The sequence below is a fragment of the Cervus canadensis genome, chromosome 1, assembly GCF_019320065.1.
Source record: "Cervus canadensis isolate Bull #8, Minnesota chromosome 1, ASM1932006v1, whole genome shotgun sequence".
NCBI classification, from domain to species: domain Eukaryota; kingdom Metazoa; phylum Chordata; class Mammalia; order Artiodactyla; family Cervidae; genus Cervus; species Cervus canadensis.
The window spans coordinates 39,550,464-39,574,984 of record NC_057386.1 but is presented as its reverse complement, the minus strand read 5'-3'; the positions used below and the strand labels follow the sequence as shown (position 1 = coordinate 39,574,984).

Below are 24,521 nucleotides of genomic sequence, written 5' to 3'. Positions count from 1 at the left end.
TATAATATATTATTCTACCATCAAAGAATTATCAGTTTCTAAAGGAGTAAACTAGAATAAGATGCATTTAATAGTAAATTATATTGAATGTAATTTTTTTAATGATTTGGAAATTAAGGGCTGATTTAAAAAAACTATATATCTAGTCTGAAAAATTTTTTAAATACAATTATTAATACTATGCTGAGTATACTTTAGTTCATTAATATTATGATTAGTGCTTTTCAGTACATTTAAGTGCATGAATTTATTTTGTGGAATATAATCTATTTTTAAAAACTGGAATCTGTAAGTCTTTAATTTTTCAACATAATTATTTTTAATATAACACATTTACCATTGTAATCATTTTTAAGTATTCAGTTCACTGGCGTTAAGGACATTCATATTGTTTTGTATCCATCACCACCATTCATCTCCAGAGCTCTTTCTCATCTTAAAAAACTAAAATTTTTTGCCCATTAAACAGCAACTTCCCATTCCCTCTTTCCCTCAGCCCCTGGAAATCACTATTCTACTTTTTGTCTGTATGAATTTGACTAAGTATCTCATGTAAGTGAAATCATGCATTATTTGTCCTTTTGTGACTGGCTTATTTTACTTAACATAACGTTCTCAGAGTTCATCCATGTCGTGGTGTGTCGAAATTTCCATCCTTTTTAAGGCTGAGTGATATTCCTCTGTGTGTGTGTGTGTGTGTGTAAAATACCACGTTTTATCCATCCATTCATCTGTCAGTGAATGCTTAGGTTTCTGTTGCTGCCTTGTCATTGTGAATAATGCCACTATAAACATAGGTTATGCAAATACTTTTTTTGAGTCCTTACTTTCTGTACTTTTAGGCATTTGATCAGAGTTGGAATTGCTGGATCGGTCTTTAATTTTTAAAGATTTTGGTTTTCTACTTGTTTGGAATTTCTTTATTTTATGATAAATCTTGTTTTCATGGTGATCATACTATGAGTACAATAACACTATTATATTACTGTTCCATCATTCTGATGCCTAAAAAATTCAATGTCTTACACAGTTACTGTCATTTATTTTCCATTCTGTAGCACAACTTTAGAAATAGTTTTCATAGGTGTGCTTGTACTGTGTTGGAATCTCTTTGATTAGTCACACCTAGAACAAAAAGTTTCATTTAGAAGTCATCTTTTCTCATCTAATACTAATGTCCTTTTTGACACTATTTTACACTGAAAAAATGCTGGGTTTTGTTTTGTTTTAAAAGTGTCAAATATCATTCAAATTTGAAATTTAAAAGCTGTGAAACGTTATCTGAGTTTAGCATTTATATCTTATACATTTTATATAAAACATTGTGAACATGTTTTGCTTTATTTTGTTGAGGGCTTATGAAATAACATTGGAATTACGTGGTCTTACATTCTAGTACAAAACATTTTCTAAAGTTTTCTATTATGCTAGTTTCCCTGGCTTTGGAAATAGGGCCCAAGTCAATGATAAAGATTGAAAACTAAAACAAGGACAAAAAATAGACTCCTAGTTCCTGTCCCACACCTGCCAAATCTCTGGAGTCTCTGGGTATGGACCTAGTATCCTGTATTCTCAGAGTTCTCTGGTTGCTTCTTAAGAGTAACTATGTTTAGGGCATGGCCTAAGTGTCTAAGGTTGTCATGGAGTAGCTTATAACTGAAGGTTTATTTGTATTTTCTGGTATGTGTCATTGAGGAATGCTGTTAGTAAAATATGTAGGAAAATGTTTTTATACTTTTTTTTTTTTCCTCTGAACTTTCCCATATAGTAATGAATTATTCTCTAACATTTTATTTTAGAAGGTGTGCAGTTAGGGGTTTAAAATCTTCGTCTGAATTTAAAAAGCAAACTAAACCTTAATGTTTGGTGGAAAACATAAGCCAAAAACACAGTAGATAAACTTTGTGCTATGTAAATTATACACCAAAAAGCTACAATTAAGAAAGGGAAGTTGAACTTTTGAAGAAAAATCACTAAATATGGTATATAGTTTTCATCAACATATCTGATGTGTGGTTGTAAAATTTTAATAAGACCTGTTGATGGTAAGTTTTACAAAACTAAAATTTGTCCTACCCTGAATGGAATAATTTTATAAGTTGTGTAAATTGAGTTATATACTGTATAAACATAAGTTTCTAATTTATTATTTTGGTATTTAAATATTACAAATAAAGTTGTATGTCTTCAGTAACCCATCTTAGTCTAATAATTATTTTTTTCTTGTACAACTTTCTAAGGAAAAGCAGCTGTTCATAATTTTTTCCTTTATTCATTTTTTTTTTCTCCCCACAGAAATGGCAGGATATTATTAAGGAAGTCAAGTTTCTACAAAGAATAAAACATCCCAACAGTATAGAATACAAAGGCTGCTATTTACGTGAGCACACAGCATGGGTAGGTATATTCTTTCCCCTTGCTGTAATTTTAGTTGGCTGAAATGTTAGTTCTTATTGAGAGAAGGAGCAGCTTTTCCTAGAATCTTAGGCAAAGAAGATGATACAGGTTTTGCAAATTTATTGCAGAGATTTAGCTGACCTTTTAGGTACCTGGTAAAATGTTCTCAGATATTTTTAGTAGTATCATTCTTCAAGTGGTTTATCAAACATGAGTGAAAGCAGTTCTGTTATTTGAGGGTGAAATCTAGCATATCTTTGACATAAATGTAATCTATTTAACCACAAAGATCTTGGTGAAGTCCTGATGAGTCCTGGTGAGATTTGAACTGGTTATGACTCCTTGGCTGAATAATACTAATGTTAGAGAGTTGAGAGACTTTGTTGTAAGAAGTGGGAATTAATTTTGCCCCATTGTTACCAATCAGGTGATAATGGTAGTAATGTTGTAGCAGTGTGGGCATAATAACTGTATCTTTTAAGAGAAAGGCAAATTTTCTTTAAATAAGAACGATTCATTATTTTGAATAAATAGTAAGTCACAATTAATTTTCATTTTAGTATACTGAACTTAGATTTGTAACCTTGGGTGCATTTTCATCCAGTTTAATTTTGATGGTGGTCGTGGTGGTACTCAAATACAAGGCTGTGGTTAAAGAAAAACTTTGACCTCTTTTATTTTAAAAAAGTGACTTTGGGGAGATTATCTCTCTGTCTCTCAAGTTTCTCCATTTGTAAAATAAGCATAATGATAGGGTCTACCTCATAAATTAGTTGTGAGGATTTACCTGGCATGTAGAAGATGTTCTAGATGCTCTGTGTTTGCTTTAACTGTAACCTAAGCTTTGTATATATAGTTTCAGAGAACAGTTTTTTGCTTCCTAGCAATTTTCAGTATTGCTGCATAGTATATACTGTAGATTAATAGTAATAGCATATGTATATTCCTTTATAATTTTAGTAGTAGTTATATCTGAAATACACATCTTGTACAAGTAATTGTATGTTGGTATTATAAAAGATTAATGTACCATTAACACTACTTACACATTTGACAAATTACTAAATACATAAATATTCATTTTTTAAGGTGAATGGTGACTAGGATTTGTTTTGCTTTAAGCTGTCTTCTTGAACTCTTCTTGGTAAATTTATTTAATCTCAAATAGAATCTTTTTAATAATATATTTTAATGGTTTCATAACTTTTCTTCCCATGTAGCTTGTAATGGAATATTGTTTAGGATCTGCTTCAGATTTACTAGAAGGTAGGTTTCCTTTAATTATTAAGAAAAAATAGTATTAGCACAATAATATGAGAATTCAATGAGAAATTTCTGAAATAATGTACAAATTTTTCAGAAAGAATAAAAATCTATGTTCTCAGTATAATATGCAGTCATCATTAAATATTATATAGTAGCATAAAAAAGGTGATTTTTTTCTCTCATTATGACTTAAATTTTTTTTTGTATTCTTTGTCATTCACCTTAATCTGTTCTTCTGTTCACAGTGAAGGTATATGAGAATAAAGGGAGAACATTTTTATTTTTGTTTTTGTAGTCACCAAATAATTGTTTTTTTTTGTTGTCAGGTTAGACAAAAATTGGCTGTGAGCTATACTTTAACAGCTAGGTATACTAGTTGTAAAGTTCAGTAGGCTTATTTTATTATCTTGGGGAGAATATCCCTTCTTGCTCAGTGTTAGTTTTTAAAAATTGCCCTATATATTAGGTATGCATATTTATTTATTTATTCTTGCATATTTATTTTTAAACAAAAATAAAAGGTATTTTCAAATAACTTTTTTTATTTTAAGTTCACAAAAAGCCATTACAAGAAGTGGAAATAGCAGCAATTACACATGGTGCTCTCCAGGGATTAGCCTACTTACATTCTCATACCATGATCCATAGGTAAGCACTGTGAAAATTATTATATACTAATAAGCAATGACTTGTTGCATTTACCAACCCTAAAACTTACTAACCCTGAAATTTTGTTGGTTATAGCCAAATAAAAGCATTTCTTCTAAACTCATTTTTTAGATTGTCCATGTTAAGAACAATATACTGGTACACCTGATCTGTTTAAGATAAGTTTTATCTTTGTCTATACACGATGCCAGACTTTCTGAAGTACAGGCATACATTTTGTTGTGCTTTGCTTTATTTCACTTCACTGATACCTTGTTTTTACAGATTGAAAGTCTGTAGCAATCTTGTGTCAAGCAAGTCTTTCAGTGCCATTTTTCCAGTAGCATTTGCTCACTTTATATTTCTGTCACATTTTGATAATTCTCACAGTATTTCAAACTTTTTCATCCTTCTTTTTTGTTATGGTGATCTGTGATCAGTGATCGTTGATGTTGCCATTATGATTGTTTTGGCATTTTTCAGCAGTAAAATATTTTAAAATTAAGTTATGTACATTGTTTTTTAAAGTAAGGCTATTGTACACTAAGTAACCTACACTGTAGTGTAAACATAACCTTTATGTGCACTGAGAGGCCAGAAAATTCATATGACTTGCTTTATTGCATACTCCCTTTTTAAGGATAGTCTGGAATCAAACCTTAATATCTCTTAGATATTGCGTGTATGTGAGCTTTATAGATTTGTGGTAGAAATTTAATTGTGGAGTCATTTAATTTGGGGAAGGGAAAGGACGATAAGGGTTACATAGTCTTATTACTTTTTTCATTTTACCAATGAAGAAACTGATCTCCCAATTTGTGACTAATTTCTCAAAGTTTACAAAGCCAGATAGATTTAGACTAAAACTAAACCTAAATCTTCTGAATTCCTGGTAACTGATAATGCCAGATTTATTCCATTGATTCCATGCTATGGATAAATAAAAGATACTTAATACTTTTTATGCTTTTGAGTATTAATCCTTGATGATCCTTGATGAATAGTAACTTTAAGCAATTCTATAATGCATTTTTAGTGTTGACATTAGTTTTGCCTATTTTAGAGGAAAATTATCATATTTTGATTATATGTGTGAATCAGGGAATACATGTTAAACTTTATAGTAGCATCAGGTCCTAGAGTAAGGTCCAGGAGAAATTTGCATACTAGTAAATAAGTGAATAGAAGATCTGGAATTATAACCTAACTTCTTTGCACTCCGTGGCTTGGGGGATCTTAGTTCCCCTCCAGGAGTAGAACCTGGGCTCGCAGCAGTGAAAGCACCAAGTTCTACCCACTGGACCACCAGAGCATTCCCTAAAGTACCCCTGCATTTAAAAAAGAAATGAATGGAGGAACATAGATTAATTTATGTTCGCTACAGTACTGTGGTAAGAACTGTACTATAGTAAGTGCTTAAGAACTTAGTTTTTCTGTTTTTGAAAGAATAATTGTATGTTATGGTGCTCATTGGACTTACAGTCCCATTTTATAAATATCCATAATTTTCTACAATCATGGATATTACATTATCCAAATGTTTGTTTTCATTTCATATTTAGTTAGGAAAACTATCCTACGGTTTGGAAATGATTGGGGACATGAAATGCTTTGCTTTTTTTTTTTTTCTTTTACATTAAGTAGACTGCTTAGAAATCTTAACCGTTGTAAAGGAGTGGTCAGCTGTTTAAATTTAATTTTTAAAGCCATTTAAAACCATATTTGTACCAATAAACAGGACCTCAAATATAGAGTTTACACTTTAATCACCTGAATGTCTGATTTTTGTTGCTGTTTTGCCTCCTCTCTTACTAAATTGTTACTAAGTATGAATTTTGTATTTTTTGTTTTCTATTTTGGATCCTAATTCTACCCCAACTGAGAGATTATCCTAGGACTTAATTATCTTGATTTCTCCTTTTCTATTTTACAAATTTTTATTTTATTTTTATCATGGTTTTACACAATCCAGTGAAGGAAAGAGAAATAATTTTTTGTGTTCCTTAAACTCAGAGATATCAAAGCAGGAAATATCCTTCTGACAGAGCCAGGCCAGGTGAAACTTGCTGACTTTGGATCTGCTTCCATGGCATCTCCTGCCAATTCTTTTGTGGGAACGCCATATTGGTAAGAATAATCTTATCTTGATTTGATCCTCATAATTGAAATTGTGTGTGGTGGTATACAGTTGTGCATTTTTTAACGTGTCTTATCATTTTCCTGAAAATAAAATGTTATTTTGGACATTTTAAGTTTAAATATTATAGTTAGTTTCAAATACAGATTTGGAGTGCTCCCTTTACATCCCCCAATTTTTAAAATTTGCCTCTTTCTGCATTCTTTTCTATTATTTGCCATCATGTTGGGTGTGGGGACATTTAATAATTCAAGTGGGGAGAAGCTAGAAATGCTAAGTGGAAATTTTTGTATTTTCTTTAGATTTATGTTTACTGTATATCATTGATCTTCATACTAAGAATACCTGAAGACTGGTAGTGGACTTGAAGTTCTCTGGATTTTTTTTGTTTTTATTTTTATTATGGAGAATTTTAAAGATACATAACACTTGGCGAAAGTATAATGAACCCTTACATACCAGTCACTCAGCCCAACAATATTATCACGTGGTCTCTCCTGCCCTATGCATTCACCTCTCCCTCTCTTCCTCTCTCCCCTCAGTTTGAAAGAAATTCTAGACACCATCTAAGTTTGTTACTCAGTTGTTAAGTCGTGTCTGACTCTGCAGCCCCATGGACTGCAGCACGCTGGGCTCCCTGGTCTCCCATTATCTCCTGGAGTTTGCTCACATTCATGTCCATTGAGTTGGTGATGCTGTCTAACCATCTCATGCTGCTGCTCCCTCTCCTTCAGTCTTTCCCAGCATCAGGGTCTAATGAGTTGGATATTCACATAAGGTGGCCAAAGCATTGGAGCTTCAGCATTAGTCCTTTCAATGAATATTCAGGGTTGATTTCCTTTAGGATTGACTGATTTGATCTCCTTGCGGTCCAAGGGACTCTCAGGAGTCTTTTCCAGCACCACAATTCAAAAGCATCAATTCTTTGGTGCTCAGCCTTCTTTATGGTCCAGCTCTCACATCTGTACGTGACTCCTGGAAAAACCATGGTTTTGACAGTACGGACCTTTGTTGGCAAAGTGATGTCTCTGCTTTTTAATAAGTGGTCAGATTTGTCATAACTTTCCTTTCAAGAAGCAAGCATCTTTTAATCTCATGGTCGTAGTCACCATTCACAGTGATTTTGGAGCCCAAGAAAATAGAATCATCTAATTTTACCCATAAATAATTTATTATTAATGTCAGCAAATTTGAAGGGAATAATTTCCCAGATCTTCAACTTTCAAATGTATCTTCTCTCTCTGTGTATACTGAAAGTGGTGTCTTAGGCCCACTATGTCATTTTTTCACCTGCCTTTCAAATCTCCCTTCTCCTGCTTTATAAAAGAAAGGATTCTAACCCACCCTGAATATTTCAGTGATTCATTGCTCTGGAATGTCAGAGCCTCAAAGCTACACCAGAGGAACAATTTGAGAACATACAGGATCTGTCAGATATATTGAAGTCAGGACCCAAACTCTTGGCAAGTCCTTGTACCTTTCCAGTCATCTCTCTTCTGTTTCTTTTACCCTTTGCTTATTCTTTCTCCCCAGTTATCCCCCTTCCCTTCTTTTTCCCTAGTGTAGAATTTATAACTGTGACATGGTTGTCATGGCAACATATTTACATGTTATTTGCATTGAATTCAGACTTTCTGGCACAAAGTGATTCTGGTTTAACTGATTGATATGACCGTGAAGACTGCTTTTGCTAATTATATTACACAGCAGTGTTTTTAACAAATTGTGTGAACTAATTCTGCAACCCCAAGTTCTGAGTATCTTTAAAGCACATATATTCTGTGTGTGTGTGTGTGTGTGGACACACACTGTGCATTATATCCTTTGCAACTATTTATAAAATTTATGTATCAGTTCAAAAATGTGCAAGGGATACATAGTTTTTATAAATTCTTTGAAGGTAAATAATGAATAAAAAAATTTGAAGACTGCTACTCTTGATGACCAAAAATTTCTTATAAAACCCTAGTTTAGATAGAGTCCCCTCTTCTCTATAAAAAAGGGTTCTGTGAGTGAGTATTTCTTAGTGCTTCCCCTCTTTAGACATCAATGACAAATATTAAATATTAAAAAGACCCTCAAATGTTCTGCAATAAAGAACAAATTACTCATTTAATTTTTCCTAACTATAATTTCTCAAACTTACTTCAACATCTTAAAGAACACATTGGAAATACCCTGCTATTGACAATAGAAAGTTTACAATAAAGTGAATATATTTAAAAATTTGTGTAAAGTACATTTGGAACACAGGAACTAAGCTCATATGTATATGTCTTTCCACAAATGCACATGGGTACCTGTTACCCACATACACAAGTGTACCTGGTAATAATCTTATTGATGCAGTCAGCAACTGTGCTTAATACCAAATTACATACGAAGTAAAAGGTAAAGCATCATAGGAACATTAGATCCTAGTTAAAGACAGGAGAAAAGGAAAGATATCCCATTTAAATACAGTGTTCCAAGGAATAGCAAGGAGCAATAAAAAAGCCTTCTTCAGTGGTCAGTGCAAAGAAATAGAGGAAAACAATAGAATGGGAAAGACTAGAAATGTCTTCAAGAAAATCAGAGATCCTAAGGGAACATTTTATGCAAAGATGGGCACAATAAAGGACAGAAATGGCATGGACCTTACAGAAGCAGAAGATATTAAGAAGAGGTGGCAAGAATACATAGAAGAACTATATAAAAAATATCCTCATGACCCAGATAACCATGGTGGTGTGATCACTCACCTAGAATCAGACATCTTGGAATGCAAAGTCAAGTAGGCCTTAGGAAGCATTACTACTATGAAAGCTAGTGGAGGTGATGGAATTCCAATTGAGCTATTCCAAATTCTAAAAGATGATGTTGTGAAAGTGCTGCACTCAATATGCCAGCAAATCTGGAAAACTCAGCAGTGGCCACAGGACTGGAAAAGGTCAGTTTTCATTCTAATTCCTAAGAAAGGCAATGCCAAAGAATGTGCAGACTACCGCATAATTGCACTTATCTCACATGCTAGTAAAGTAATCCTCAAAATTCTCCAAGCCAGGCTTCAGCAGTATGTGAACTGTGAACTTCCAGATGTTCAAGCTGTATTTAGAAAAGGCAGAGGCACCAAAGATCAAATTGCCAACATCTGTTGGATCATTGGAAAAGCAAGAGAGTTCCAGAAAAACATCTATTTCTCCTTTATTGATTATGCCAAAGCCTTTGACTGTGTGAATCACAACAAACTGTGGAACATTCTTTAAGAGATGGGAATACCAGACCACTTGACCTACCTCCTGAGAAATCTGTATGCAGGTTAAGAAGCAACAGTTAGAACTGGACCTGGAACAATGGACTGGTTCCAAATGGGGAAAGGAGTTCGTCAAGGCTGTATATTGTCACCCTGCTTATTTAACTTATATGCAGAGTACATCATGAGAAATGCTGGGCTGGATGAAGCGCAAGCTGGAATCAAGATTGCCAGAAGAAATATCAGTAACCTCAGATATGCAGATGAGTCCACCCTTACGGCAGAAAGTGAAGAAGAGCTAAAGAGCCTCTTGATGAAAGTGAAAGAGGAGAGTGAAAGAGCTGACTTAAAACTCAGCACTCAAAAAACGAAGATCAAGACATCCAGTCCCATCACTCCATGGCAAATCAATGGAGAAACAATGGAAATAGGGAGAGACTATTTTCTTGGGCTCCAAAATCACTGCAGATGGTGACGGCAGCCATGAAATTAAAAGACGCTTGTTCCTTGGAAGCAGAGCTATGACTAGCCTAGACAGCATATTAAAAAGCAGAGACATTACTTTGCCAACAAAGGTCTGTCTAGTCAAAGCTATGCTAGGAAAGATTGAATGCGGGAGGAGCAGGGGATGACAGAGGATGAGATGGTTGAATGACATCACTGACTTGATGGACATGAGTTTGAGCAAGCTCTGGGAGTTAGTGATGGACAGGGAAGCCTGGCATGCTGCAGTCCATGGGGTCGCAAAGAGTTGGACATGACTGAGTGACTGAACTGAAAGACAGGAATTAGCTTTTTTTTGGCCATGCTTGATCTCTCTGGTCTGAGAGCATGGAGTTTTAACTGAACTCTCAGGGAAGTCCCGTGTTTCATTTTATAACCAAGTCACATCACAATTTTGTGATGGTTTCAGTTATCAGCTACCCTAATCACTTTTATTATGGAACACTATTCTAATTTGAAAGAAGACTGACAAGCTATGGTTATTCATTGTTGGATAGTGTGACAGATACTTTCTGGAATACATGGAGTGAGCTTGTCATTTCAAGGGAAGCAACTGATGGTATTCAGTGCCAGTGATAAAATTCCCTCTTTCAAGCAAAAATTAGATGGAATCCTGAGACCAGAGTGTTTGAGAATCACTGTCCTCAAGGATATACAATATTTGAACCTGCAAACTTGAACAGATACAGAATACTGCCTTGCTGTCAGGCATCCTTCCTTTAGGATGCTGTTACATGATCATGATAGATGGTGAGAATGAGTCTCACACTATACATGCAAAGGTAAAAATTTACCTCACAACCTGAAATGCATTTATTTCTCATATTCAAAATTATTATGTCCAGATGTCTTGCCAGGAATCCACACAGGTGTTCTCTATATAGATAGTCATTACATTTTAAAAGAATAGCATACATTTTTTGTAACTTCAATTTAAATGACATTTGTTTTTTAGGATGGCCCCAGAAGTAATTTTAGCCATGGATGAAGGACAGTATGATGGAAAAGTAGATGTATGGTCTCTTGGTATAACATGTATTGAATTAGGTAAGCATGTTCTTTATTACTATGTAGTAAGTTTTGATCTGTGTTTTACCTCAATTTCTATACCAAATTGTAGCTTTTTCTTTTTTACGTTGATCGCTACAGGGAGCAATGTATTTTAAAGGTTTCATTTTGGTTATCTGATACATATATATTAGGTTATGTATATAGGTTATATATAATATATTAGGTTATTTATATTGCTCTATTAAATTAGATCTTAAATAATTTCCCACTGTAGAATTGTCTTAATATTAATGAATACTTGTTAAACACTTGGATTATATGTGTGATTGCTAGATTTGCCATCTACAGATGGTCTCTAAAGCATTTATGAGTTACTTACCTTTACCTGAGGTGGTTACTACTTTGATTTAGATATGTGAATCTGTTTGCCCACATATTGTAGCAGTTTGATTTTATGCATACATTTTGTTCTGTTGCATATAAATGGAACTATGTTTAAAGCAGTGGACCATCTCATAGCTTATGTCCTATGACCAAGAAATTTTAAAGTGCAAGATATTCCATAGGTGGGTTTATATGCTTGATTACAGTTAATCTGATGAAAAAGATCCCTAGATCCCCAGTTTGTTGTTTTGAGGCATGATTATACAATGGTGTTTATAAAAATAAATCTACCACTTTTTCTGGTTATAAAAGTATATATTGAGGGTATAAAATTTCAGAATTTTAAAAGGATTAGAAGGAAAATAAATCAAAAGAACTATTAACTACAGTAATTTGTTACTGGATACACAAGATAGAAAGATGCAAACTGTGACGTGAAAGATACAGAGAAAGGAGTCCAAACATAACACTAAAGATCACAAAGGGAGGAGAGCAAGAAAAAAAGAAAGGAACAAAGGAATTATGAAACAGCCAGAAACCAGTTAACAAAATGGTAATGGGTATATATGCTTATCAGTAATTAATTATAAGTGGACTAAATTCTCCAAACAAAAGAAATGAAACGACTGAATGGATGAAAATACAAAACCCATCTATATATTGCCTACATGAGACTCACTCCAGATGTGAGGGACACATGGAGACTGAAAGTGAGAAATGGAAGAAGATATTCCATGTAAATAGAAACCAAAAGAATACTGGGTTTCTTGTTCAGTCTCTTAGCTGTGTCCAGTTCTTTGCAACCCCATAGACTCCAGCTCGCCAGGCTTCACTGTCCTTTACCATCTCTCGGAGCTTGCCCAGACTTATTGTTCATTGAGTCAGGGATGCCATCCAACTCTCTTGTCCTCTGTTGTCTGCTTCTCCTCCTGCCTTCAATCTTTCCCAGTATGTGGGTTTTTCCTAATGAGTTGGCTCTTCGCATCAGGTGGCCAAAGTATTGGAGCTTCAGCTTCAGCATCAGTCCTTCCAATGAATATTCAGGGTTGATTTCCTTTAGGATTGACTGGTTTGATTTCCATGCAGTCCAAGAGACTCTCAAGAGTCTTCTCCAACACCATAGTTCAAAAGCCTCAAACAAAATAGATTTTAAAAATATCAGACAAAATAGCCTTTAAAAACAAAGACTATCAGACAAAGTAGACTTTAAAACAGAGACTGTGGAGGAGGAAATGGCAACCCACTCCAGTATTCTTGTCTGGAAAATTCCATGGACAGAGAAACTTGGTGGGCTTCAGGCTCTCAAAGACTGTAGGATCTTAGTTCCCTAAACTTCATCCCACAGCTATGAAAGCACCAAGTATTAAGCACTAGACAGCCAGGGAATCCTTGTCAAATCTTAAGATGTCAGTTACCTGAGTGTGAACCTCATCACAGCACCACGTTATATACTTGAAAGTTGCAAGAGACTGGTCCTTAAATGTTCTCATCACCAAAAAAGAAATAAGAATTGTGTGATGGGATGGAGGTGTTAGCTAATGCTATGGTGGGAATTGTTTTGCCATATATAAATTATGTAATCAATGCATTGTACTCCTTAAACTTACACAATGTTATATATTAATTATATCTCAATAAAGCTGGATAAAAAAATTTTTAATTAAAAAAAAGGCTGCAATAAGAGACAATAATATTACATAATGACAAAGAGGTCAGTTCAGCAGGGGATATAACATTTGTAAATATTTATGTACCCATCATAGGATCACCTAAATGTATAAAACAATATAAACAAACCTAAAGGGAGAAATCAACAGCCACACAATAATAGTAGCATAGATGCACAAATCGTCAACAAAATATTAGCTAACTAGGTGCAGTGATACAGTAAAAGGATCATACACCATGATCAAGTGGGATTTATTCCAAGGATCAAGGATGGTTCAAAATCCACAAATCAATCGGTATGAGACATCACATTAACAAAATGAAGGATAAAAATCATACAGTGATCTCAATAGATGCAGAAAAAGCTTTAGACAAAATTCAACATCATTTTTGATTAACTTAAGTGATCAAAGTGAATACTATCAGTAATGGAACCATTCGAAATCATATATCATTTCATAGAATAAATTTGAAAAATATTTACTTCTGTAATATTTCTATCAAAGTTGTATGACCCAAATTTAATCATTAGAACCAACCAAAATTGAGGGATATTGAAGAGTCTTCTATACTTCAAAATAATCAAGGTAGTGACTTCAGCTGTCACCTTGAGTCTGGATAAAGAAAGGGAAATTCAACCCAAAATAAGCATAACAAAGAATAAAAATATCAAAGCAGAAATCAGTTAAATAGAAGCAGAGGAGCAGTAGAGATCAGTGAAACTGAAAACTACTACTTTGAGAAAATTAATACAATTGATAAACCTCTAGTTCAACTGATCAGGAAAAGAAGAGAGAAGACACAAAGCCGTATCAGAAATAAGATATGACATCACTACAGATTTTACAGGTATTAAAAGAATCATAAGGAAATACTGTGAACAACTTTATGTTAATAAATTTAACAACTTAGATAAAGTAGTTCCCTTGAAGGATACAAATGACTAAAGGACACTTATGCTACTGAGGACATTATTGGAATACTTGATTGAAACTTGAATGGGGTTTGAGGATTAGATGATAGTCATGTATCAGTGTTAATGATCTAATTTAGTGGATATGTTACTTTCTTTAGTAGAATATGAGAATATGTTTCAGAAAATAAACACTAAAATATTTAGGAATGGTGGAGCATCCAGCCAGCAATTTACTGCACATGGATTGACTTGAAAAAGTTCTTTGAGCTCTACTTGAAGTTTAAAATTATTTAAAAAAAAAAACAAAAAACAGTACTTGTGTGTCCCTGTTTAACAGGCATATATTTTACCAGGAAAGTTTTCTTTCTTTTACAGCGGAAAGGAAACCTCCTTTATTTAATATGAATGCAATGAGTGCCTTATATCACATAGCCCAAAATGAATCCCCTACACTACAGTCTAACGAATGGTGAGTATTGCTAAGAGATATATTACTCAACATTGTATAAATGTTTTTTCATAATGTTATCAAAGTGATTTCATTTCAGCTAGGTAAAATGTATTACTGAAAAAGTATTAAAATAGGTTCTATCATGTTTATCCTTTATTATGTGTGCTTTTCTTAGCAGATATATGACTCAGTTCAGAAATAAAGGACAGATGATACCACATAGAAGCAAAAAGTATTTGCTTTTTACAAAAAAATATTTAGTTTTTTGAACTTCGGAAACACATATAACTCTGATTATATAATAAATAGCATGATTTAAACATAGTATTTTACAACTGAAATATAGATTGCCACAACGTGTAGTGATGTTCAATTGGGGAATGGTTTATAATTTATATAGCATATGGTTTGATTTATCAGAATTACCAGATAAATTTATAACTTTGGAATCATTTTAATTGTCATTATGACATTTATTATTCAAATTGCTTAATGTTTTTCTCTCCTGTTGCTTTCTTGATTTGAAAAATTAAGTTCATTCATGTAAAAAGCTTATAGAGACCTGATTGACAGTTTTAAAAAACAAGGATTTTCGTCAGTGATAGAAAATTTTAGTGGGAAATTAATTCCTCATGGGTATCAAACATTTGAAAAATTCTAAGGAAATAAACAGCCACAGTCATCAAGACGGTATGGTACTGGCACAAAGACAGAAATATAGATCAATGGAACAGAATAGAAAGCCCAGAGATAAATCCACGGACCTATGGACACCTTATCTTCGACAAAGGAGGCAAGAATATACAATGGAAAAAAGACAGCCTCTTTAACAAGTGGTGCTAGGAAAACTGGTCAACCACTTGTAAAAGAATGAAACTAGATCACTTTCTAACACCATACACAAAAATAAACTCAAAATGGATTAAAGATCTAAATGTAAGACCAGAAACTATAAAACTCCTAGAGGAGAACATAGGCAAAACACTCTCTGACATAAATCACAGCAAGATCCTCTATGACCCACCTCCCAGAATATTGGAAATAAAAGCAAAAATAAACAAATGGGACCTAATTAAACTTAAAAGCTTTTTGCTCAGCGAAGGAAACTATAAGCAAGGTGAAAAGACAGCCTTCAGAATGGGAGAAAATAATAGCAAATGAAGCAACAGACAAAGGATTAATCTCAAAAATATACAAGCAACTCCTGCAGCTCAATTCCAGAAAAATAAATGACCCAATCAAAAAATGGGCCAAAGAACTAAACAGACATTTCTCCAAAGAAGACATACAGATGGCTAACAAACACATGAAAAGATGCTCAACATCACTCATTATCAGAGAAATGCAAATCAAAACCACAATGAGGTACCATTACACGCCAGTCAGGATGGCTGCTATCCAAAAGTCTACAAGCAATAAATGCTGGAGAGGGTGTGGAGAAAAGGGAACCCTCTTACACTGTTGGTGGGAATGCAAACTAGTACAGCCACTATGGAAAACAGTGTGGAGATTTCTTAAAAAACTGGAAATAGAACTGCCATATGACCCAACAATACCACTTCTGGGCATACACACTGAGGAAACCAGATCTGAAAGAGACACGTGCACCCCAATGTTCATCACAGCACTGTTTATAATAGCCAGGACATGGAAGCAACCTAGATGCCCATCAGCAGACGAATGGATAAGGAAGCTGTGGTACATATACACCATGGAATATTACTCAGCCATTAAAAAGAATTCATTTGAATCAGTTCTAATGAGATGGATGAAACTGGAGCCCATTATACAGAGTGAAGTAAGCCAGAAAGATAAAGACCAATACAGTATACTAACGCATGTATATGGAATTTAGAAAGATGGTAACAATAACCCTATATGCAAAACAGAAAAAGAGACACAGATGTACAGAACAGACTCTTGGACTCTGTGGGAGAAGGCAAGGGTGGGATGTTTCGAGAGAACAGCATCAAAACATGTATATTATCTAGGTTGAAACAGATCACCAGCTCATGCTGGATGCATGAGACAAGTGCTTGGGCCTGGTGCACTGGGAAGACCCAGAGGAATCCGGTGGAGAGGGAGGTGGGAGGAGGGATCGGGATGGGGAATACATGTAACTCCATGGCTGATTCATGTCAATGTATGACAAAAACCACTACAATAAAGTAATTAGCCTCCAACTAATAAAAATAAATGAAAAAAAAATTAAATATTGTAAAGTTCTAGATAGATGCATTAGTTGCTGATACTTTATTTTAATAATTAAATAATTATTGAAGAAATTTAATAAATAATTTATTAAATAATTTAATAGTAAATAATAGACCAATGATAAGGCTTAACTAACACATTCATAGGTCTTAGTACTTAAGTAAATACACGTAAAAGGAATCTTTTGAAAATAAATTGAACAGATTGTCTACGCACTGTGTTTGATACTTCAGGGATTCTAAAGAGAATTTCTTTTTTGCCTATAAGGAACTTAAAATCTTACTTAGATATTGAAGACAAACACCGATGGAGTAGTAATTACTTAATACTCTTTGAATTCTCATCAGTAACATTATACAATAATAATGGGTTACAGACTTCCAGTGTTTTAAATGTTTCAAAAAGAAATCTCAGCTGATTTTCTGGATTTAATGAAAGCTATATCCATTTGCTCAGGATACCAAATACTTAGCTGTATGGAGTGCTTCTTCCAAATTAGATGGAGTAATACTGTAAATCATACTGTGCAGAAGATGTGAGAAAGAAGAGAGAGAGGTGGCTTATAGGGACAAAAATAATAAGAAAGTTATCCCAGATTTGAATGCAAAAAAGAAAATATTGGCTTTTCTAACTTTCCCTCAATATAGAATGTGTTGTGATATTTTAATTGCGGGAGCAGAAATTTAATCTGTGCAAATTTATCTTTGGAAAATGGCGAAGACTCATTGATTGCTTTAGATAACTTTTCATAGACATATATGAAATATATCTATATCTGCTTTTTTTTTTTTATTGTTTCATTTACATCCCCACCTCCCACCAGTAGGCACATGCTTTGTTTTGCTGATGTGTTTTTAAAGGAAATAGCAATGTGTTCACTTGATACTTTCCTTTACAATAGGTCTGATTATTTTCGCAACTTTGTAGATTCTTGCCTCCAGAAAATCCCTCAAGATCGCCCTACATCAGAGGAACTTTTAAAGGTCAGTTCAATTATACTGTTTTCTACCCCTAAGAAATTTTTTTAATGTATTATTTTTCTTTGATTTGGAATCAGTATTAGGTATGTGCTACTGGTTTTTAACTAAAATACTAATTGTGTATTCTATTAAAGTAATATGAAGGAAATAGAAATGATATGTGATGTATTTACATAAATATTGTTAGAGAAAAGAGATTTTAAAAGAAATTGTTAAAATGGATATCATATTTTTGTTTCTGTTTTGAAAATAAATTTTTCTAACTTGGCAATGAAAAGATTTTTTAAATCATGTGAACCCTTCAGATTTCACAAAGTTTCATTGCCTCGTTTAAATATGAGATTTATACTCTTCCTGTTCTCAAAAATTTATTATTTCACTTGGCAGTTGACCATTGTATCAATAGCAGTAATAGTGTGTTGAGCTTAATATAGTTCTTAAAACATCTAGATAAAGCAGTGGTAAAATGGGATTTGATTTTCTTTGTGACCCTAAGAAGTCTTATTGGTTTTTCACTATAAAATTTAAGTAGCCTATTTTTGCATGAATGTTTTACAGTTTCAAATGGATTAAATTTATTTTCATCAATGCACCTCAGTTAAAGATACAAAGAAATTCAAAGGATCTTATATATTCAGTAGTGCTTGAGGAATTTTAGGCAATAAGCTCACTCATATGCTAAGAAATGAAAACCTGACTAAACTGGTACTCACAATAGCAACAAAAGGTTTGGTATAGTTGGGAATTACATTAGTGAAAAATAAGCAAGATCTGTATGTAGAAAACTGGCAGACTTAGAAATATAAGATATGATGTTGGGGTAAGAATATGGAATATTGTATTGATAAATAGTGATACATACCAAGCTAAGGCTCAGGAAAAAGGAAGAATGTGACTTGTTTCTCATGCTTGCCCAATATAGGTGAAAGTAGCTCTTTGGGTATAACCCAACCTACCAAGCCCAGGTATTTGGTATTTGGTGATTAGGTTCCAAGTCTGAATATAGTGTTCATTTACCTAGTTGATAGCATATATTGGCACAGCCTTATTGGAAATGATAGGAAATATCTAGCAAGTATTTCTTTCCCTTTGGCCTGACATTTATTTCATGATTCATCATAAAGAAAAAAAATAGAAAAAAATTCTAATGAATTTTTAAAAATTTTAAAGAATTCTATGAAGCTATTTATCTCTGAATTAAAAGTTGGAAATAATTGTCCAGAATTAGGGTAATGGAACTTTGGCATAAACCTTTGATGAAATATTCTGTAGGCATTATGTTTACGAATTTGAAATAACAGTCTTATGATAGTGAAGCAGAACCAAATATGGTATAGTTAGAACTCTTTACATAGAGAAGAAGTCAGTTTGGCTAACAACAAAGGTAAGTGTTACAGAAGTTCAGGGGCATCTCATGAAGTCAAGGGCAGAAAGTGTCTTTCTGCCATCTATATATTTACTATCTATAAAAAAAAATCTGTATATAGAAAATTTCTGAAAAGAAATGTATCAAAATGTAGCAGTGATACTCTAAAGGTGGAATTATTCTTTCTACATTTTCCTTATTTGATAAGGTTAAGTTTTATTTAATGTTAGTAAAAATCACTAATAATATAATGCCTTTTAATCAACTACTAGTGTTTTATGAAGAGTATTATTTATGCAGCACATAAAGGAACCCACAATATCCAGGTTATATTACATAATTCACCATCAGTAAATGCATTTCTTTTGAAACCTAATAAAACTCAGAACTGACATGCCTTTTCTGTGAAATCAGAAGTTCTAAGAATATGTAAACCTTTTTTTAGCATTTGTTTAGGGCTATAATTGGGCTTACTTCTTAGTATTTAATTAAACCCTTTTATCATTTCAACTCTACATTTTTAGTTGACCAAAGTTTGTATAAAATGTAGGCACAGAGTAAATATATATAAATAATGATTTTGTAAGTATAAGAAGTCAGAAATAGAATAGCTATAGATTATATGCATTATCTATGATGATAATTTAGGATAGTAACTCTAGAGTCTAAGAAAGGGGGCATATGTGCATGCTCAGTTGTGTCCGACTCTTCGCAACCCCATGGACTATATATAGCCCATTGGGCTCTTCTGTCTATGGAATTTTCCAGGCAAGAATACTGGAATGGGTTACCATTTCCTTCTGCAGCTAAGAGAGGTATACATTTGTATTAATGGAAAAGTATATAGGTTTCAACTCGACTTTTACATTCATTTATCCAGCACATGTTTGTTCTTCGGGAGCGCCCTGAAACAGTGTTAATAGATCTTATTCAGAGGACAAAAGATGCAGTAAGAGAGCTGGACAATCTGCAGTATCGAAAGATGAAGAAACTCCTGTTCCAGGAGGCACATAATGGACCAGCAGTAGAAGCACAGGAAGAAGAAGAGGTAATTTAGAAATGAATCAAATCCTGAGCTCTCTTCATCAGCTTCTTTTCTTGTGGAGCTCATCTTTTACATCATGAATCTCCTATATCAGTGGTTCCCAGGTTGTGTTTTCTTAACACTGGTCCAGTAAAATCCCATGTGGGAAAAACGGTTTTTGTGTTCTTTAAATTCAGTCCCTTTGTTGTGCACTTTGGCATATATAGTAAAGCTCAGCAACGTCTTTTATTAAATAAACAAATTCAACTTTGTTTAATCTTGTCCCTTTCACATCTTAGCCACTGAACCCTTTTTTGCCTTGTTGGCCCAATTGCGAGAGACATGCTTTTGAAAATATATAAAATTATAGACTCTGGAAGTTGACAGTACTCACTGACAAGTCATTAGCAAGTTACTAAGCATTCTACTCTATCACCAAGGACATTTCTTTTCAGTTCTGCATAGTTTCGTTCCATCTACACAGTTCTGAAATACTTATTTTCAGTTCAGTTCAGTCACTCAGTTGTGTCCTACTCTCTGCAACCCCATGGTCTGCAGCACACCAGGCTTCCCTGTCCTTCACCATCTCCAAGAGTTTGCTCAGACTCATGTCCATTGAGTCAGTGATGCCATCCAACCATCTTATCCTCTGTCGTCCCCTTCTCCTCCTGCCTTCAGTCTTTCCCAGCATCAGGGTCTTTTCCAATGAGTCAGCTCTTCTCATCAGGTAGCCAAAGTATTGAAGCTATGTGTAAAGCAAGGCTCAGTGGTTTACTCACTGTAGGTAGAAGCATGTGGTTTCAAATTCAGATAGCTCTCACTCTCAAGGTCAAGTTCTTTCTATGTTGCTTTTTAGGGAGAATGGGAATACAAATTTGCAATGGATATGTTATAGAACTTTCTCACGTTGAAATATACATATAAAGCTTTTTTACTATAAGTATTTTTACTTTTCTTTGCTTCTGTCAGAATTCCAGACCTTTAGTTTGTTTTTTACTGTTTTCCAGTGAGAAATATCATTTTACATTTGAAAACTAGTAACTGCTAGTTACTTTTTAATAGTGCTGCACAATTACTGAGCTATAAAATGCAAGATTTTCTTAACCGACAGTTTTGGGTTTTTTCATTTTTTTGTTCTCATGATAGTCTTTTGAAAATTGCTTTCGGTTACTTTATTGTGGGGTATTTTAGATACATGAAATAAAGTTTTGAAATTAATAAATTTCTCATGTAGTTAAATCTATATAACAGTATCTCTGTTAGGCTAGAGATACAAGAAAAGTTCCTCTGTATATACCATATGTCTATATTAAATTCTCCATATCTTAGAGAATTTTGGTATGGTAACACTACTAAAATGTTGGTACCTAGATGCCTTCACTTGCCTGGTCACTTCAGAAAAACATTCTTGTAATTTTATATATATGTGTGTGTGTATATATGCATATATGATACATAATTTTTAATTTAAGAAAAATAGGAATTCTTTGGTGGTAGAATTTTTAAGTAAGAAAAATATACTTACAAAAGACTTCAACAAAAAATAACTAAAAGGAGTTGTTTCTAGGATTTTTTTTTTTTTTTAAGTTGGTGCTTGTTTTTCTGATTTATTTTTTTTCCACGCCCTGTGGCTTGTGGGATTTTAGTTCCCTGACCAGAGGTTGAACCCAGGCCCTCCCTTGGCAGTGAAAGTGCTGGACTCCTAAACCTTACCACCAGGGAATTCTCATGGTTGGGGCTTATTTTAACCATGGGAATTATTGAGAAATGAGCAAGATCTCTCTCTATACCCAATGAGATGTGTGGTAAAAATGGATTTCAAAAAATGGCAGACAATTTAGAGAAAATGCTTTACTTTGGAAATAACCCCAAACTGATAAATTGACTTCACATAGTTGGTCAGGTTTTTGTTATTTACTTGTTGGTCATTTTTATTTGTTTATTTTTCTGTTACGGATTAACTTCCCTGGTTTCACCAAATAAAGGGAATGTCTCATGATAGACCTCTGACTTTCTAAAGACTGTTGGCCAAGCAGTGTGCTTGATGCTTCTATTCAAGAAATCAAGAGAGATGGAGATATTTGAACCTATTGCTCTTTTCTTCCCTAGGAACAAGATCATGGTGTTGGACGGACAGGAACAGTGAATAGTGTTGGAAGTAATCAGTCTATTCCCAGTATGTCCATCAGTGCCAGTAGCCAAAGTAGTAGTGTTAACAGTCTTCCAGATGCCTCAGATGACAAGAGTGAGCTAGACATGATGGAGGGAGACCACACAGTGATGTCTAATAGTTCTGTCATCCACTTAAAACCTGTGAGTATTTGGATTTCAGTGAAAAAAAAAAAATCAGCTTTGGTAAATAATTTTCTTCATCTGGTTAGTTTAAGAGGAGTTTAATTTTTTTTTTTTTTTCCTGTTTCAGAAGTTGGGAACAGTTTTAGGTAACTTATTTGAAAATGGCAATAGGCTTGTTAATTTCCAGTGTAATATCTGCATTTGTAAAACTAATACCTTGAGAATATGGAAAGAATATTTTTAAAATATCTTAGAAGAAATACTGTATATAATGTATTATTTTAAGTCACTTAGATGGAAAATGAAGTACTTTAAAAATAGTAGATATACTCATGAAATTCATTGTAATATTAATAAAATATTTTTGAAGCATGGGAGAAAGGATTAGGATGGATGGTGACCAAAAGCGCTTTTGGTCACTTTTCATTATCCATATAATGTCTACAGCTTTAAAATAAAACTTAGAGTATAATTATGGAAAAAATAAATTCTGGGTTTAGGAAATAATGGGTATTTACTACATTAGTCATTATACTTTAGACTGCAAAATTTTAAATGTTCTTGAAAATATTTTAAGATCAGATAGCTCCTTTTAACACTTAATAGGAATGTTTCCTTTTTTAACTTCACAGCTTGCAGTGTTACCTAAAAAGTTATTAGACACAAACAGATGAAAGGTGGAAAGAATGGGTAAACAAAACCATGGTGTATACACATGGTGAATATTATTCAGTTATACAAAGGAAGGAAATTCTGATACATGATACAACATTAGTGAATTTTGAAAACATTATGCTAAGTGATATAAGTCAGATGTAAAAGGACAAATGTTATATAATTCCTTTTATAAGAAATACCTAGAATAGGCAAATTCATAGAGATAGAAGATGGATTAGAGGCTACCAGGGGCTGAGTAGAGGATGAAATGGAGAGTTTATATTCTTAGGCAAGAGGATCAGCCATAAGAAAGATTACTCCTGTAACTGCTGCTGCTGGTGCTAAGTCGCTTCAGTCGTGTCCGACTCTGTGCGACCCCATAGACAGCAGCCTACCAGTCTCCTCCGTCCCTGGGATTCTCCAGGCAAGAACACTGGAGTGGGTTGCCGTTTCCTTTTCTAATGCGTGAAAGTGAAAAGTGAAAGTGAATTCACTCAGTCGTGTCTGACTCTTCTCGACCCCATGGACTGCAGCCTACCAGGCTCCTCTGTCCATGGGATTTTCCAGGCAAGAGTACTGGAGTGGGTTGCCATTGCCTTCCTGTAACTAGTTGGTTGCTAATTGACTTCCTTTTCAGTAATTGAAGTAATATATATGTATCAAGAAAGACATTGATTCTTAAAATTTTTACAATTATTTTTTGTTTACTTATTTTGGACCAGTGGCAAGAGTATTATAAAGTTTTTTTAAACTATATTATTACTTCTTAAACCCAAGAGCCCTAGAGTAATTAATTTTACTACTGCTATTTAAAATACTGGCTGCATGTTTTATTATCTTTGTTTTTAAGTTACATTAAGGCTTTGTAATTTTGTGCTTAATGAATATTATATAAATCTAGCCATAATGTTTCATTATCCTGATTCTGTATACTGTTTCATCCATTGAGGAAATAATGTCTCCTGATTCAAATTATGTTGAAAATAAAATGTCAGCATTCCCATTTTTTGTTTTTGCTTTTTAGAATTATGTCTTTGAGATTTATTGATCCATTTGTCTTTAAAATTTAATTTTCTTGAAAGTTCACCTGAACTGTGTTTGTTCACAACAGATAATAATGTTTGTTTCTTTACCTAGGAGGAAGAAAATTACAGAGAAGAAGGAGATCCTAGAACAAGGGCATCGGATCCACAATCTCCACCCCAAGTATCTCGTCATAAATCACACTACCGTAATCGAGAACACTTTGCTACTATACGGACGGCATCACTGGTATGTACTACCCCAAATTAAAAATACATTTTTCATGTTAGACCTTGGCATCTATATTCAAGTATAATTTTATACTTTTTTTGTATTTTGTATTACAAA

At 33.7% G+C, this 24,521-nt stretch overlaps 1 protein-coding gene across 1 annotated transcript in view; it reads left to right on the top strand.

The window, feature by feature from the left end:
- TAOK1 (TAO kinase 1) overlaps positions 1 to 24,521 on the top strand; it is a 96,897-nt gene that overhangs the window by 48,340 nt on the left and 24,036 nt on the right. Inside the window, exons 4-13 of the mRNA XM_043479194.1 lie at positions 2,296 to 2,397; positions 3,618 to 3,663; positions 4,215 to 4,311; positions 6,325 to 6,438; positions 11,140 to 11,231; positions 14,539 to 14,632; positions 17,730 to 17,811; positions 20,055 to 20,222; positions 22,308 to 22,511; positions 24,288 to 24,422. Of these exons, the coding sequence (XP_043335129.1) occupies positions 2,296 to 2,397; positions 3,618 to 3,663; positions 4,215 to 4,311; positions 6,325 to 6,438; positions 11,140 to 11,231; positions 14,539 to 14,632; positions 17,730 to 17,811; positions 20,055 to 20,222; positions 22,308 to 22,511; positions 24,288 to 24,422 (1,134 nt within the window). The remainder of the gene's footprint in view (positions 1 to 2,295; positions 2,398 to 3,617; positions 3,664 to 4,214; positions 4,312 to 6,324; positions 6,439 to 11,139; positions 11,232 to 14,538; positions 14,633 to 17,729; positions 17,812 to 20,054; positions 20,223 to 22,307; positions 22,512 to 24,287; positions 24,423 to 24,521) is intronic.